The sequence below is a fragment of the Thunnus thynnus genome, chromosome 1 (assembly GCF_963924715.1).
Source record: "Thunnus thynnus chromosome 1, fThuThy2.1, whole genome shotgun sequence".
Classification (NCBI taxonomy): Eukaryota; Metazoa; Chordata; class Actinopteri; order Scombriformes; family Scombridae; genus Thunnus; species Thunnus thynnus.
Genome location: NC_089517.1, coordinates 21,061,478 through 21,078,682, shown reverse-complemented (window position 1 = coordinate 21,078,682; position 17,205 = coordinate 21,061,478). Strand labels below are relative to the sequence as shown.

Sequence of the window (17,205 nt, the reverse complement as noted above, 5' to 3'; positions counted from 1 at the left end):
AAAATTAATTTATGTGTAGACAAAAAAAAAAAAAAGCTTAAACATTTTGACTTCATCTTTGCAATTATACGCTGCTGTTTCAGAAATTATGAAGACAGCTCTTCATGGTGTTGTACCTCGAGCACTGGATGCCTTTGGGGTGCGGTGGGAGGTCCAGGCGGACTGCTCACCCCACCCTACACTGGTGGCAGCAACAATACGCAGGAGGTAGATGGTGTCAGGCTGCAGGTTTTCCAGTAGATGCTGGGTCTTCTCTCCAGGTAGCTCTATCTGTGAGACTGTGCTCTCAGCACTGGTGCGATAGGACAAACCGTAGGCAGACACCCGGCCACGACTCAGCTTGTCCGGGAGGGGCTGCCACGAGACCTGGATGTCCGTAGGGCTGCGGCTGGTGAGGCTGAGCTCAGGGGCACGGAGAGGAACTGTGGACGGATGAGGGAGGAAAGGATAAATCAGACAGAATTTCTTTATTACACAATAAAACTAAGATGAAAAACCCACCAGATTATACACTGAAATAAAACAAAAACACCCCTGAGCAAAAGAAAACAGAAAAGTCAACCCTGATGCTTCTAACTGCGATCCTCTTTGAAGGTTTGTCAATAGTTTAAAGGAAGAGAGAAACCTGGAATGAAGTCTGGTAGCTACAACTTGGAAAACATTTTTCTAAATACACTAGATCCCTGCTGAAGATATTGTGATAATCATCTACATCACCTGCCATTAAAATTGATTTTTATGTGATTTTGTATAAATGTAATGATGAATCAGCTTGAGTTTTCTGGTTTTTCATTGGATGAATTACTTCTACCTCATTCAATTTAGATGACATTTTCTTCACCAGAGTGCCTATTTAAGGCAACATCAAGCTTGCCCTACATGCACAAAAGTCAATGTAATTTCATTTAATAACTTTAATAACATGTAGAACACACACACGCAGCAGCCTTTGACCCACAGGCTGAAGACCACGAACAAATGAGGTTTGCCTGGAATTCAAAAACATTCCAGGGGCATTAATACAAATAGACACAGATATATCCATATAAGCTTGTGTGCATATTGGGAGACACCCACCAACACAAGCACACAAATAATTTGATTGTCTCTTTATGTCAACAACAAAGCTCATTCACTGCAGTGAAGCATCCTGTAAACAAAATCCTCTGAGCTCCCACTGGAATAACTTAAGAGTCTAACAGTTTGCTTTTAGATCAATATTAGCACTGCTTCTCCTTTTTCTCTGAACTGTATCGTTTATGACTTTCACTCTATGTGAGCCTCACCATCCTCCAGTGTGTGCTGGAACGTGTGGTCCGACATGCGACTGGCTCCCATGGGCATGTAGGCCACAACGTAGAAGGTGTAGTTGCGAGCCGGCTCCAGGTCATCAATAATATAGCGAGTTGTATCGTTTCCAATGACAACTTGATATTCTTCGTTGTTTAATCCTGGACAAATGACAAGATCGTAAAGGGAGATATAACGGCTGCAGTTTCATCCAAAATAAACCAAATCAACAGTATTTTGTGGTGAGTGACTACTTTTTTCCTATAAAGACATCCTTTCCTGTCTTTATTTGTATTTCAATTTCAAGCAGGGGACATTAATCCATCATCCAGCCCATCAGAAAGTGAAAAGAATCTTGTAAATGTTGAAGTTGTTGCTATGAAACAAAACGTGGTCCATTCACCTGTGCAGATACAGTTCATGTCCATTCTCATCCATGTTAAGAAATAAAATCAGAAATGGACAACATACCAGGTCGAATTTTTTTATAAAATTTCACAAGCTCACCTCAATTCTATCATGAGTCCAAAATCTTTTTCTAGCATAATGATGTCATCACAAAATTTTTTACAGCTACGGTCTGAAGGAATTTTAATATTCTGTAAAACAAACTGGTTCATACTTGAATCTGCTATGTTAACTTACACTTGTTTTTTTAAAAGACTCACTATGTGATTGTTATTTAATTAGTCACACAAAAGATGTATTTGTGTTGTGGGGAAAAAAAATACCTGGTCTGATTTCCGACCTGGTAAACAAGGTACTTGAGAGTAAACAAAAAAAAGCTTTCTCCGCAGTCTGAATGCCTCAGTAAGCCTTCCTGAAGAGTGTGACAAAGTCTGCCTTCCTGTCCAATTCACACCCTCCCACTGCCCTCACAGAATATACACTTTTGGACACTCCATCACACGGGATAATTAGTTGCTCCTTTCATTAGAGCCTCCATTTAGTGCCAAACTTCTCTGTCTGCAACCTCAGGTGCAGAGCTTACTATTTGACACTCTGTCAATGTCAACGAGCAGCCATCCTTAAATCTAAATCAAGTGCAGAAAATCCTTGACAGATGCCAGTTAGCCAAGAATAAAGCAGAGAGAATTTGTTCAACTTGTTCATTTTATTTTGACCTCCTTATCCCCAACAAAATGCAGCAGGTGCTCCTTTTTCCTAGTTGAATTATGTACATTTCACCTCCCCAATGGAAGTCAGTGCAATTATAATTAAGTGCAGTGCTTGAATGAACAAGCTGAATTTTGTTTCTGAAATGTTGCTTTGTTTGAATATGACTCTTGCTGTCAATAGCGAAGTGTTCCCAGGAGAGCTGAAAGGCTAAAAGGCTTTTCTGCTGCCACACTACGACCCTTGTGAATAGTTTTGTCTGCATCCTGCATTTTATCAGTCAAAAGAAGGGCCCCTGCATCTTGAAACTCCACAGCGCTGTGCTCTATAGAGGACTATTCCTGTTTGTCAAGAAGAAACTGTTCCTCTTTATTCTGAGGGATTATTTAGTTTTTTCTTCCCTTGACTTCTGCCCACCAACATAGCATTGACGACACATGGTCAGCTCCCTCATTATGCTCTCCCTCATTATGCCTTTTAAAAAAGAAGAATTTAAGTTTCTGAATTGCTGTTTCCAACATAATGAAGTAAACCACTTCTGTCCATTGGAGACAAAAAGTAAATATAAAAATCTGATTTCTGTTCTAACTTGTTCACTTACACACCACTCACCTTCAGCCTTCATGTAGTGCACTGAGTAAGCAATGACTTTATCCGCATTATAGAGAGGCCTTTCCCAAGCCAGAAGGATAGCGGAGCTCGACACGGTGTCAGCTCGGATATTCCTGGGCGCGCTCGGCCGGTCCTCTGACATCACTACAATGAGCCTCGCCATGGAGAGGACGGATCCCTGCTCGTTCTCTGCCTGGCACTGATAGATGGCATCATCCTCAGGGATGATCTGGTTGATGACCAGTTTGCTGTGGGACATACACATACACACAGATGAAGAGTATGCATACAGATGGCTTCATCCTGAGGGTGGGGTCTATAAGGGTCTATAATTACCTTTAACAAGCACTGACAGTTGAATAAAGAGCAGGAGCAAATTATAGGGAAACCAACTAAAACCCCATTTGCACTGTTGTAAATTATTCAGTTTCCTTTCTACAGTAGGGACAATAGTAAATTATTTATTTAAATCGTTTTAAATTGGCCAACAAAGACCGTTAAAAAGTTACGGTTCCTGTTTTCATTACCTGCAGGCACAAACACATTAGACTCGTCAGGAAAAAAAAAGGATTTATGGATTGCAGGGATTATCCTTCAAATAAAGAGAAAGATACCTGTTGTACATCTTGATGCGACCATTTGAGTGAACTTTCTCTCCGTTCTTGAGCCAAGTGATTTGAGGTGTTGGAACTCCTTCGGCTTGGCACACAAAGCGAGCAGTGCCAGCACGTGGACGGGTCAGGCTCTCTGGCCACTCCACCAGGGAAGGTGGTGCTTTGGAAGAACAAGGAGAAATACATATAAGAGGTTTTTCAAAGGCTAATTTAATAACCCAGCCATAATTGATTTAGGAATACAAAATTAGAAGATATGGAGCAAAACTTCTTTATATCTTTACCTAGCACAGTGACATTAGCTGAGGCGACAGTATAGTTTCTTGTGCCAGGAGTGGTGGCCCTGCACATATAGACTCCTCCATGCTGGGGCTTGATGTCTGTTATAATGAGGTTGCCGTTTCCCAACACTTTGGTGTTATAAACATCAATAGACTTGCTGTCCGCTCGGCTCCAGGAGATGATAGGTCGGGGATTGCCTGTGGCCATGCACTCCAGGATGGCACTCTGGTGCAGCGACACTGAAATGTTCTGTGGCCCGGCGATGATGCGTGGCCTCTGGGGAAGCTGGGGGCTGGGAGCTGCAGCGAGAGTGAGGAAGAGGGGGAGGAAGATAGCTTCAGTGTATGTGGTTTGATGTGACCGACAAATGCCAAACTAATACAAATCTCTACATCCCTTTAGCGAATAAACTAACCAAAAGTCTGCAACTGCTTGACAGACACAAATCAGTTACCTTACTGTGATATTGCACCATTGGTTTTAATATTAATTTCATTAAAATTATTGTAGAACATGCATCACATCTTTCCTCTCATAGGCAGTTTCTCATTTGTAATGTACGTTTACTACCGCTAAACTATGTAGATGCCCTTTAGAGCGTACAGTCACTAAGAGAGCTCGCTAACACACCTGGAGTGACAGTGAGGTAGGCCTCCGTGCTGCGGCGACGGCTGGCGATGTTGGTGGTGATGCAGCGGTAATTCCCACTATCCGCGCGCTGCACCCCATGGATCTGAAGAACACCACTGGGCAGGACTGTGATTCTGGATGACAGAGAGGCACACAGATAAAACACAGTTTTTATCACAAACAATATGGAGCAATTACAAATCAAATATTTCAGCTGTCATAGATTCGCTTCCACTTCCACGAAAAAAAAACTGCTGTCCAGTAAGTGTGTGAAAAATAAATACCACAGAGTTAAACTGAAAACAACAAGAGTGCATACCTTTCAGTGGTGAGGGGTAATGTGACCCGATTGAACTCCCAAGTGATGATGGGACGAGGGTGTGCACTGATTTTGCAGGAAAACCTGGCGACTGAGCCTTCAGTTACCACGATAGACGTCGGCTGGATTGCGAAAGAGGAGATACCTGCAGCAAAACAAGCAACAAGAAGACACTTAAAGACTTGGCATGTGTACGCAAGTGTGGATGTTTTATGTTCTGTATCAGTATAACTGGCGCTGTAGCAAAAGTGATATATTTCTAATGTTTTTTCTAATGTTTTTCTATATCTCACTGTGTGTCCTAATGAGATGTTATATTCTCTCTTCCAGTAAATCCAAATAATAAATAATAAACAGAGCTGGAACTATTGGTCAATTCATCAATTAGTCGGTTGACAGAAAAACTATTTAGATAATCAATTAAACACTTCAATCACTTTTCAAGCATTTCTAGCTTCTCAAATGTGAGAATGTGCTGTTTTTCTTTCTCGTTTCAGTATGAACTGTATATCTTTGGGTTTTGAACTGTTGGTTGGATAAAAAAGTCATTTGAAATTCGAAATTTTATAGATTAAATGATCAGCTGATCAATCTATAACAAAAAATAATACTAAAAATAACAAGCTGGTTTACATCTTGGGGCTTCAAGTGGTCACAGTCTAATAACAAAGATCACACTAAGAGCAGGCGACCATCACTTTACTTGCTTCTTAATAAATGTTTTATAGTAACACAGTAACAGTTATCAATATCTCCAGCAGCTTTTAGAGGTTGCACATTGGCCAAAAGGCAATAAGAGGTTTAAACCAAGCAGCAACAACCAAGGCAGCATTAATGTTTTTATCTTTTACATGTATGGTAGTCTTTTTAAGATAAAGTCAAAGGAAACACCTTCCCCTTACGGTGTTTGTTGTGGAAGCAGGTTTTGTATTTCACTTCACAAGTTGTCTCAAAACTTGCTTTGAAATGAATATAAAGCACATTAGACGTCTAAGCCGAGACATGAAATCAGTAGAGACCCCTAGAAAACTGCACATGAAGTCGAGAAACTCATCAATCATCATGTGACATTAAATTACTGGTATTTGTTCTATAAAAATGTAATTATTTACCTACTGTACAGTGTTTGTGGCCGGTTCTACAAGAGCAATCTAAAGGATGATTATCTTATTATCTATTTCTGAATTACCTCTCTCCCTTTCCAAACATATTGATCTATTTCAGATATCCATCCATCTCAGTCAGGTCCAGTGGATGTCAGAAAACAGAGATGCTTATTACCTAAAGCTACAGACCTGCTGAGTGCTGCAGGAAGGTGATGACTGGAGTGGAACAGCTACATCCTGCGTGGATAAGGTTTCCCTGAAACTGAGCTGTTGTCAGCCACCAGCTGAGCAGCGAGCACACTAAACCCAATGTGAATTACAATAAGGCCCTTTATAGTGAACCAAACATCCAGTAGAATAAGTGTATTCATAATGATTTAAGTTGTTTTAGCCTTTCTCGTTAATAAATACTCTCTTCAACAGTGGCTCCTCCTGAGCCATAAAAGCCATTAAGGTCACCCACCGTGGCCCCACCCCCCCTCTGTGCTCAAAAAGCTGCAGAAGCCTGAGGTCAATCATTTGTTAAAAGAAATCAATCGCACTCCTGTTCGTGATTGAGCGCAAATACTGACATTACCAAAAAACAGTAAGCATAGATGCATTATCATAAAATATCATCCATCACATAGACATGGACTGATCAATAGACTACAAAAGATTTTTTTAGTGGACCAGAAATATAAAGTTGAATAACTCTTGTAACTTCAACTAAATGACAAAATTACTTCTGATTTCAGTGAATCTGTCTCAAGATGCAAAGCTGCTGCCGGCTTTCACGATGAAACTATCACCTCTTGAGTAACAGATAAACAAACATACTGAGGGGCTCTTTAACCTCCATGCACACATCCAGAGCCATCAGCACTCAACAAAGAAGAAACAGAAAGAAGCAGGAAGTGAGGCATCAAGTTAAAACCACATCTGACAGGTATTCAAAGTGAGAAAAACATCTAAATGGATTCTATACACCCGTATGTGGAAAAAATTAATATGGAAAAATGTTAACCTAATAAATCAGCTAGTTTAAATGTTGCTTAAGTGCGCAGGTAAACATTAAATTAACAAATTATCTGGACAACTTGCTTTATCTTATATCTCATTATGGTGAAAAAAAAACAGTATGAAAAGGAAAAAAAAAAGATTTCACAAAACAAAATGGGGAAAAATACACAAAAAAGGTGTTGCGGTGTTGAGACAGACTACCTAAAGATTTTGGGATTTCTCTAAAAACCAATCCAGAATATCCAACATGAAAACAGAAATCTACAAAGGACGGCGTAAAACGGTAACGTTTGCTTTCGAGAAACGTCTACAGGAAATCCCTACACTGTCATAAACACACAGTAGTAGCTATGAGGGCCGTGATGGATGGCTGCATGTAAGCAGTGTTGCCAGGTGTTATGGTGCTAAACAGCAGGAGAGCTCCTACTGCAAAAAAAACATTCAGTGAATCATGACTTTTGCACAACTGACAGCACCGTGCCACAAAATCAGGCTGACAAGACCTCCTCATTTTGGCCACAGAAAGGACGACAGTTTCAGTCGTTGAGATAAAACTACTGAAGATTAATTTGGATTTCTGATTACCACATTATTTTAGATGAACTTATTGATTGTTATAACTTATTAACTCGTTGTGGAAGTGTTTTTTATGATGGCTGCTGGACCATTTTCTGTTCTCTGTCATTGTTCAGTCATTGGACCTGATGTAAGTATAAAACTGTTTATCAAATGCATGGATGTTGTTTTCCTGACTGTGAGGGGAAATCCCTGCAACGTGCCTGATATAGCTCTCATTCGCCGTGAGGTAAATTGTCATCAGGGTCATATCCTTTCACCATGGACACCTTTAATCAAATTAGCCCTGAGCTGTTAGCCCTCTTCTGTTGTCTCCACTGTGGTTGTTTGATGTGAAGACAGAAGCAGGGAGAGGAACTCACCCCCCTCTTCCCACAACCCCCCCAGTGTTAACGGAGCCTCTTACAAAAATTCCATTAATATGGTGAAGTGATATGACTGGAGGGCATGAGAGATGAGCAGCACTGATCCTCTGCCTTTCCATTAAGTCAAATGGTGCAGGATTGACAAACAGTGGGATAATCATTGATTATTGATAAACTACTAAGACAAGGTGGAAAATCTATAGCTGCCAGGGTTCGTCAAGCATTGGCCAGAGCACGCCCAGCTGAAAATAGGATGCCGACCTTCAGCTTTGAATGATGATGTTTGCCAAGGGGCATTTAATGTGTGGATGAAATTATCAAGGCAAAACACATCAAGCTTGTTGTGATTTACTTTTGTTTTGCATTTACTCATTCAGCCCTCTCATTATTCTTACTGAAAATTAACTTTTCCCTTTTTTACTCCACCAAACTATAGTTACATTAAACTTTTGGTCTTGTTTGTTGTACATTTTAGGCTACTCAAACACAGAATAAATTCCTCAGCCTATTCCCTAAAAGCAAGAAGAAACAGTGTCGACCATCTGCCCTTCCTAGCAATCTCACCTCTCACCTCTGACCCCCACAAATCCTGCCTAGCACCCAACACAGGCAGAGCCCTGCATGACCATCCCAGACCAGCACTGCTGCTCTTTGCTGTCCTGCAAACTGCAGAGAAATCACTCAGATCCTTCTCCAGCTGTGAGGCTTTTAAACACTGTTTTGTAACAATATCCTCTTTCTGCTGTGTCACTGCACATCTGCAAGTCGCTGCAATTACAACAAGTAAAACAATACCTGCAGTCCAGCTGCTGCAAGACATTGTGCCAAGTTAACGTTAAATGGATTGCAATGATTGTTCCTCTCGCTCACAGTCTAATAAGACAGATAAGATTCTGTCCTTCTTGTTTTGTGAGCATGCATTCACAGAAATGATCAATCTATAGCATCAATATTAGCACATACAGTATGTTCACCCTACAGTTCAACCTGAACCAGAGGCGTAAAGCTGGACTTGCCTCCCTTCAGCTTGGAACAGATGGGCCTGCTGATGCTGGCAGCTCAACAAACTGAAGGTCAGTGGACAGGTCAGGCCCAAACAAAGGTTCGCTTACAAATACCAGGAATTAGTTCAGCCTTCTCTCCTCTGGTTACTGTGGTCAGTTTCTCAACACAGCTCAGCTCCACCTGCATATAAGCTACTATGTGTAAACTTTCTTTCCAAAACAGTGTTGCACTGTAGCTCATGCTTTTCAAAGACTGCTTCAATAGGTATTAATTGTCTTATAATCTTTTTTTAACCTCATTTACACTTCACATTTGTTTATCACAGCTCCCACTGATTTATATTCAGTTATTAAAAAAGAAACACCTTTAGCGATGTGTAGTTTTTGTTTGTACAGCCTTATTTTAAACAAAATACATCACATTCTGCCATAAGCACATTTGATATCCTGCCTAAAATGTATAACTTTTATTCTTGTAAGGGAAAAAGCTTTGCGTAAAATACATCCTTAGTGCCTATAAAGTGCCAGGACAAGATACTATTGAGATGGATGACATTTTTAAACAAGGAAAAGTGCTGTTTTGCAAAATCTAAATGCAGGAAATCAGTCTGGAGTGAATGAAATACTTTTCCAGAGCAGAGCAGCGAAGGTGGAATGGATTAGGGACAGTTGTTATTTGTTTTTATCCCACACAGTCACATCTGAAGTCATTCATCAGCCTTCTCATAACCAAAACTGTGGATGTCAGGATCCGTTTGAGAGCAGTTGCATAGCTATGTGGATGGCAATCATGCCGCCCCAAACATCCTCAACTCTACCCATCCCCCAGGGTCCAATCTTTTAGGATGCACATGAAAAAAAACTACGACTGAAACAAGTCCCTGAAACACCCCTGCAAAGTTTTAAATGTTATGGGTCGTATTCCTGTGAAAATAAGTCCACATGTCCTACTGAAACAGCACAGTAATTAATTGAGTGATGAGTCCTCAACAATGTTCAGTGACCCTGCTGAACATTATTAAAAGGCTCTGGGAAAAAAAAGACGGCTGATAAGCAAGAAGAAGAAGAAGAATGCGAAGCTGAAAAAGCCCACAGATCAATCACTAGCTGGTTGGCAGATGTGCTGCTGCTCCACACAGGCTGCAGGACCGTCAAGTGACCACTGGCCTGGCTAAACAAAGAGCTATTCCCATGAGCAGCGTGACCTCTGAAAGCACCGGGCAATGGGGGAGCAGTGTTGGAAGGAGGCATTCATCTACCCTCCTCCAGTCCCTTATCTTTGCTGCAACGTTTTCCAATCATTCAACAGTGAACCTCCACTCACCACAGACAGTGACTTCATTGTCTTTAATCTCTATATCAGAACATTGAGTTAAAGAAGTCAATCTGTAAATAGCTTCACTCTGTTTGCAGCAACAGTTTTACTCTTTGTTGTGGCATATTTGAAATATAATAAAACTTGAGTGTGATAATACAAGAGATGGAGAAAGATCCTTGTGAAATGAAAATAGACCTGCTAATGGCTTCTGCAGCAACTGATAAAAATAGAGGAGCATCCAGCATTATTGTAAGAAAGATTTAGGTCCTGTGCTCTTTCTCACCTCCCTCCATCTATTGAGCAATTTAAAGAAACCTTTGACCTCTGGGCCTGCCGTTCAGGGGAACCATGGTAACCTTTCGTGTCCAGCAGAGGAGAAAAACAAGATTCCAGGCTCTGAGTTGTCTCACTTAAGGGGCATTTCATTCATTCACACCACAGCTCACACCGTGCAAAGTTTGCTTTCGTCTTATTGGAGTTTCTAATTGTGCCGAGCCAGTGCTAGTCAGATGCATTCCTTAGCAACTTAAAATAATACCGTGGTCCTGACCTGGACACACCAGTGAGGTAAAATAAACTTTGTCAGTGAGCAGAGGCAGCTTATTCAAATACCTCCTTTAAAGCTCCTTGTGCTCTCGGCTTTAAATGACAATAAACATCATCAACATTTGTGAGAATGGCCTGACTTCCTACAAGAGATAGAAACAAACACACCACAACTGTAATCTGGGACGCCATTACAAAGCACTGACACTTAAAGTATGCTTAAAATATACAGAGTATGTCTACAATAACTAGCTAAATCAGTCTTGTAAGTATCATTTCCACTCTTCATACAGTCACAGTTTAGATTTGGAAAAACATTTTTAGCTTTTCATTTGTCATCTTCTACTTTTTCCAGAGTTTCCAGCAGATGACAACAAAGCTACTGGTCAGATGCAAATCAGGGATGCACAAAACCGATCCATTAGATTGGTCGCGATTAAGTGGATTGGGTATCAGCCAAGATGTGACTGATCCACATTAAACACAGTTTCTTTGTCACTGTCATGATGACAAAGACATGATTCAGTGTTTCCACCATCAGTCACATTCATTCAGTCACGGCAGGCTGCTGATTCACAACACAGATAACACAGATTGTAAATTAGGGAAAAAGCTGCTATCAAATCTGTACTCGGCATCAGCAGATCAGTTGTGGAATCCAGACAGAAAAAGTCGGATTGGTTCATCCCTAAAACAGATTGCTCTGGATGCTCCGCTAATTAAGTGATCGCCCCAAGACAAGCACTTGACTAAATGACTTTTCATTAATCAAGCAGCAATAACAAACACCAACACGAAGCGTACCATTACATCATGTTTGCAATAAAAACAACAGGGTACTTTCTGCAGGGAATGCTAAAATACAAGCAGTATATACAGTAGTTATCATAAATACAGTCCCCTCTATTAGTGGCAATGCGGCACATAATGTTACGTAACACACTTGTGCTGTGAATAAAGCCAAGTGTGCGCTGTCCTCCAGCACAAACCCAAGCATCTATTTTCTAATAAGTTGACCGGACGTCCTCAATTTCAACCATCAATAGAACTATTAATTTGTCCCCAGATTTCCCCTCATAGTGCCAGTAGTATTAAAATAATCAGGGTCTAATGGTGAAAACAAACTGGTCAGTGATGTACGTCTGAAATAATTCCACATCTTCACATCTGTCAGTGCTCAACTTATCACCACTGAGCCATACTTGACTTGTATGAGTCGATGAGAAATCTGACTGTTTCCTCTGTACGTTCTTGGATTGTTTACCTGAGATCACACGGAGCAAGAGGCAAAAAGAGGGAACTAACTCAGGAGATAATCTCTCTACTGAAATCCCCATCAATCTGAAGTCTATTGACAAAAGTCACATGATGAGGCTCGTGTGTCACATTCCAGTTCATCAGGGCTGAATCCCGTCTCATCACCCAAATGTTTAAGGTTACCCTCCATCACCAACACACGGTTTAAACTAGCATGTCCACAGATTCTCAGGGTGTTTTGTTCCCACATCGAAGGAAAAACAACATTGTTATCCTCCTTCTTACTTTTACTCATATTTAAAAAGAGGGACATTTAATAGTCCTAGGAAAAGAGATGTTGCACTATCCACCTTCTGGAAGACACTTGGATCAAAACGCGTAATGTACTTCTTTCAGTTTCAGTCTTCCTTCGGTTGAAATACATCAAAGAATCACCACATGTCTCCAAAATCTTTGGGCAGACTTCTATGCAACAGACAGGTCATACAAGAGAGACATATAACAAAAATAGCCACCCTGACTTTTCAATCAAAATGTTAACTTTCTGATCTTTAACTTTTACAATTAATGTAATTAGCCTTGCTGTATTGAACAGGTCCAGCTGTTCTGTCCACTGATATCAGAATAAATAATTGCCTTTAAAAGAAGCCCTTTTTCTTTTGTGAGCACAGGGGGCAATGTGGACAATAATGGTCAGAGTGAAAAGCTTTTCACTCTCCGGCCAGAGTAGTGAGGCATAAAACAATTGTGCAAAGCCTCCAGCCCCTACTGACCGGGCAAGGCCTGCAATAAAGTTTGGTCATTTAGACACTCTGGGTAAGGCTGCGGTACTGGGAAACAGCAATTCACATTTGTGTGTGTGGGCGTATGTGTGTGTGTGCACATCACTTGCAACAACCCCCACTGTTACCTCCGTGTCCTTCAACTGAGCATTTCTCAGGTATGTGCAAATTTTATGAGCTTCCAGATAGACCCTCAAGCAGGCCTAAGTGCCATTTTAAAACAAACTAGTAAAGCTTATTGGCAGCTTTTATCACCTCTTAACTTCAAACTGTATACAGCAGGTAAACTACTCAATTAATTAATAAAACTTTATATACTTTTTATGCCCAGCAAATACTAAGTAAAGACTGGAATCATCGCTTCAATACTACCAGACAGCATTGTGTGTAGATAAGTGTAGGTGTTCATTAAGTTTTAAAGGGCCAAAACATCCTTAAAACCCTTTTCTTCTATATATGCTGGCCCAAGAGGAAACCACAACCATTATAGGATTTTCTCATATTTTAATCCGTTTAAAAAGAGCAAATGATCAGAGTGAATCTTTAGGAAGGCAACAACAACAGCAAGAACTGCTCGGATCTTCTCAACATGGATCACAGTGGATAATTAATAGACTTTAATGTAAAACAATCTCCCACTATGGAATTACATGGAAACAGTAGCTGTGACCAGTGTTTTTTACTCCACAAGGAGCACAATCACTGGACAACTCATGCAAAACATCTATTTTCTGCCTCATTAAATTTAACAGAAAATTTAATTCTTGCCAAGAATGTTAAAAATTTATGTTTTTCTTGTAGATAAATTGCAGGAGGGGGGTAAAAGGGTTAACATACATTCTGCAAAAGTGGCACAGCAAGATGCATTGGCCTGTGGGTAGGAGGAGGGGATAAGGTCTCCCAAAAGACCAACTCTGCCTGAAGCTTCTCTACTCCCCCCCACCCCCCCTTAAAATACGAGGCCAGCTCGCACAGCATTGAGGGAGAAAGCATTCCAAAAGAACAATTCCTCCAGCGATCAGGGAGCAATAACATGAAAGCCCTGGCCTGTGAATAGGGGTCATCTGCTCTTTAGCTTTGGAGGGCCGGTATCCCGGACAGCTCCTAACCTTTCAAAATCTGCTGCTCCTTCATTAACACACCAATGGGCATGTTCCCCTTCTAAACAGTGTCTTTTTTGGGCTCTAACTTTGAAGACTTTGAAGCCGCACTTCCTCCACGGCTACCACCTAAGCTGCTCTACATGCAACCATGTGCAGCAACAAAAAAAAAATTAATTGAATAAGTAATGCAAATAAATACAAATCTCTTTGCAGGGAGAGATGTGAATCTCATCCAGTAATTTATGCAAATAAATTGTTGTAAACAGCCAGAATACAAGGCATTTATATCACTGCCTGATGATGAGTACAGTTGCCCGTCACTTTCACGAAACATCACACATCCTCCACACTGTTACTTTCCCAAAGTGATTCCAGCGTGATACTCACTTGCGATTGTAAGACGGGCTTTCTGGCTCAGGATTGCTCCGTACTTGTTCTGAGCGAGGCACTGATAGAACCCTTCATCTGATTTGTCTCCTCTTCTGCTCTCCACCTCTGAAATATAAAGGGAGCCGTTGGAGAGCTGGTATACCCGCTCGTTCTCCACCAGTTTTACTCCATTCTTAAGCCATCTGACGTCAATAGGCGCCTCTCCGTGTGCCTGACAGTCCAAAATAACAGCTTCTTTCCGCATGACAGTGACATCATGGGGCTCCTTGATGAAAAATAGCTCACTAAAGCATAAAACACCTGTAGAAAGAAGAGGAGAAAACACAAAAAGAGTGAAGGTGGTGATCAGCATGGGGTGCTCTGTCAGTCCAAAGAAGCATGGCACTGACAGGAGTCCAGTAAAGCATTTACACACGTGTTAAACTACTGACTAAAACTGATTTAAAGGAGAGTTTTAAATCCATCTCCGTGCTTTTTTTTTCTGGAATTAGTGATAACACTTAATGGAAGCTGTGGCTCAGTATCCTCTCAGTGTTTACAGTCTCCGATGGAAACTAGTATGACACAGATTAAAACGTCCTACTGAGGTAAAATATCACACTTGAGAGGCTTGGAGACCTGCCAGCAGAAGGTCAACTGTACTGTACAGTAGCGTTAATCACATTTCAGCTTCATAAAGTCTTTCCACTCCACTTTAATCCAATTACTCATGGCTCATAAAGTCACCAGCTGAAGGTGAAACAGTTGATCCTATGAGTCTCTTTAAACCGAAACCTATTACTGAATTCAAATAATGCACTTTACAATAATGTTTGGTTAATGTGATCTTTGTTGACAGAGTGGAGAGAGGAACTAAATATTTCAACATATCAACAGAATACATTACAGGTCCATCACTTCAAACTAAAAGCAAAACAAGGTGTAAAACTGTACTCAATGTTTTCATCCCACCTTAACATCCTTAACACTAAGCTAATATAGTTATCTCTTATCTTTAGCTGGCTAGACACGCAACGTTTGTATTGATAGTCTGTATAAATATTGTCAATAACAGTCTCTTTTCAATAGCCAATAGCCAGAAATGGTTAAATTAGTCAAATAAATGCTGAAAAATATTATGTTAGCTAAATTAGATAATACTATATCCAACTTAACTGTCGGTGAACATAAAAAGCTTCAGTTTCAAAGTTAACTGACACTTCTCTCAGTCAGCTTAACGTTTTATGTCGTTGAAACGTTTCCTGTTTGTTATGTAAGTTATAAGTTTGTGAATATTTAATTAAAGGCAGGTTAGTCAGGTTATTATAATGACACTTTATTATATTGAGGACACCGGCTTTGATAATTAATATTGATAAGTTACTTCTCAGTCAGGCTTTTGATACTTGCACACTGAGTTCAGTTAAACTTATTAACCGTTAACCGTTAGTTTCTGACCGTTATGATAACATTTAAGTTTTGCTCTAAACTGAGTGATTAACGTCCGTTAGAGGAAAGACTGCAGGCAACTCCACTCAAACATGCAGTGGACAGTCAGTAAGTGGTTTACCTCTCTCACAAAAAATATCAATGAAAATTCATCCTTACCTGAGACTGGAAGAAAAACGGCAAAGAACAGCAACCGCTGATATAATTTCCTTTTGACAGGCGCCATTTACATGAATTGTCCGAGCATGCTAGCTACTCTCTCATCGTGTTCTCCTCCAGATGAACTGCGCTGCTACTGACGGTGGGAGCTGCAGGAGGGTAGTTTCCCTCCTCCGGGCTCCTCCGTCAATTAATCACGTCTGTAGCTCAGGATGAAGCTTTCAGACCGCAGCGCCATCCAGCTGCAGGCAGCAGTAACCACTGATCATAATATTTAGAGAAGTGGCTCCCAAACTTTTTCACATCAAGGACCCTAAACGGACACAGATTAGACCATGAACCCCATCTGATAAGATTACAGAGGGTGTATGAAATCCATGACCAAAATAGTCATACATTCAGTCACTGTGTTACTTATGAATGGAATTATAATAAAAAATAAATTATTCACCTTTTTGCCTGGGACCCCCTGGAACCTCCTCAAGGACCCCTGTGGGACACCGGACCCCCTCTTTAATATTACAATTTTATTATTTATGTGATGTGATTGGATTCAGTAAAAGTATGTATTTTTCTTAACCATTTTATTATCATGTATTTGTTTACATGTATTGTATGTATATATCATACACAGTAGATGTGTATACAATTTATATATATTGAGTACTTATGCATACATAATGTTTTTCTTTTTTCCTTAAAAAAAAAAATAAAAATATATAAACATTGGACAAAAAAGAAAGGACTGATCAACTCTGCTATCAGGTCAGATCTCACATCAGCCTTTACATAACTTTTAGGCTTATGACAGTCTCTGCATCTCACTAAAAATAACTCTTAATATCCATAAAAGTAGCTATACTACAGTAATCTATTGCAAGAATTCAAAATTCCACTTTTTATACACAAGTATAAGCAGTAAGAGGTACACAAAGATCCTTATAATGGAGCTTGGACACTGTGTTAATATATGAATAACATACTAATGTTGAAGATGTTACAGTGCTTTACTCTTAGATAGTTTAAAACTTAGCATTGTTATATTTTATGGGCGTTCAATGTAAAATACCACATTTACCTGCAAAGCAACTAGCGGTCAGATGAATGTAATGGTGTAAAAAGTATATTTCCTTCTGAAATTAAGTCAAGAAAAAGTCTAATGTCTGACTGTTGTTAAGTAAATTGATGTCAATTATAAGAAGACTGGATTTGAAAAAAAAAACCTACAGAAAATATACAGTAGATGAGTTTTGTTTTATATCATTGGTTTGAAATAATTTCAACAATTCATGTATATTTGGTGTCA

General features: G+C 40.1%; 1 protein-coding gene across 1 annotated transcript in view; it reads right to left on the bottom strand.

The window, feature by feature from the left end:
- Positions 1–16,068, bottom strand: part of prtga (protogenin homolog a (Gallus gallus)) — a 30,910-nt gene extending 14,842 nt beyond the window's left edge. Inside the window, exons 1-9 of the mRNA XM_067590166.1 lie at positions 15,900–16,068; positions 14,310–14,612; positions 4,864–5,008; positions 4,545–4,678; positions 3,917–4,213; positions 3,633–3,792; positions 3,019–3,266; positions 1,287–1,451; positions 117–422 (exon numbers count right to left, since the gene is read on the bottom strand). Coding sequence (XP_067446267.1) covers positions 117–422; positions 1,287–1,451; positions 3,019–3,266; positions 3,633–3,792; positions 3,917–4,213; positions 4,545–4,678; positions 4,864–5,008; positions 14,310–14,612; positions 15,900–15,966 — 1,825 coding nt within the window. The 5' untranslated portion in view covers positions 15,967–16,068. The remainder of the gene's footprint in view (positions 1–116; positions 423–1,286; positions 1,452–3,018; positions 3,267–3,632; positions 3,793–3,916; positions 4,214–4,544; positions 4,679–4,863; positions 5,009–14,309; positions 14,613–15,899) is intronic.
- Between the last annotated feature and the right edge of the window lie 1,137 nt (positions 16,069–17,205).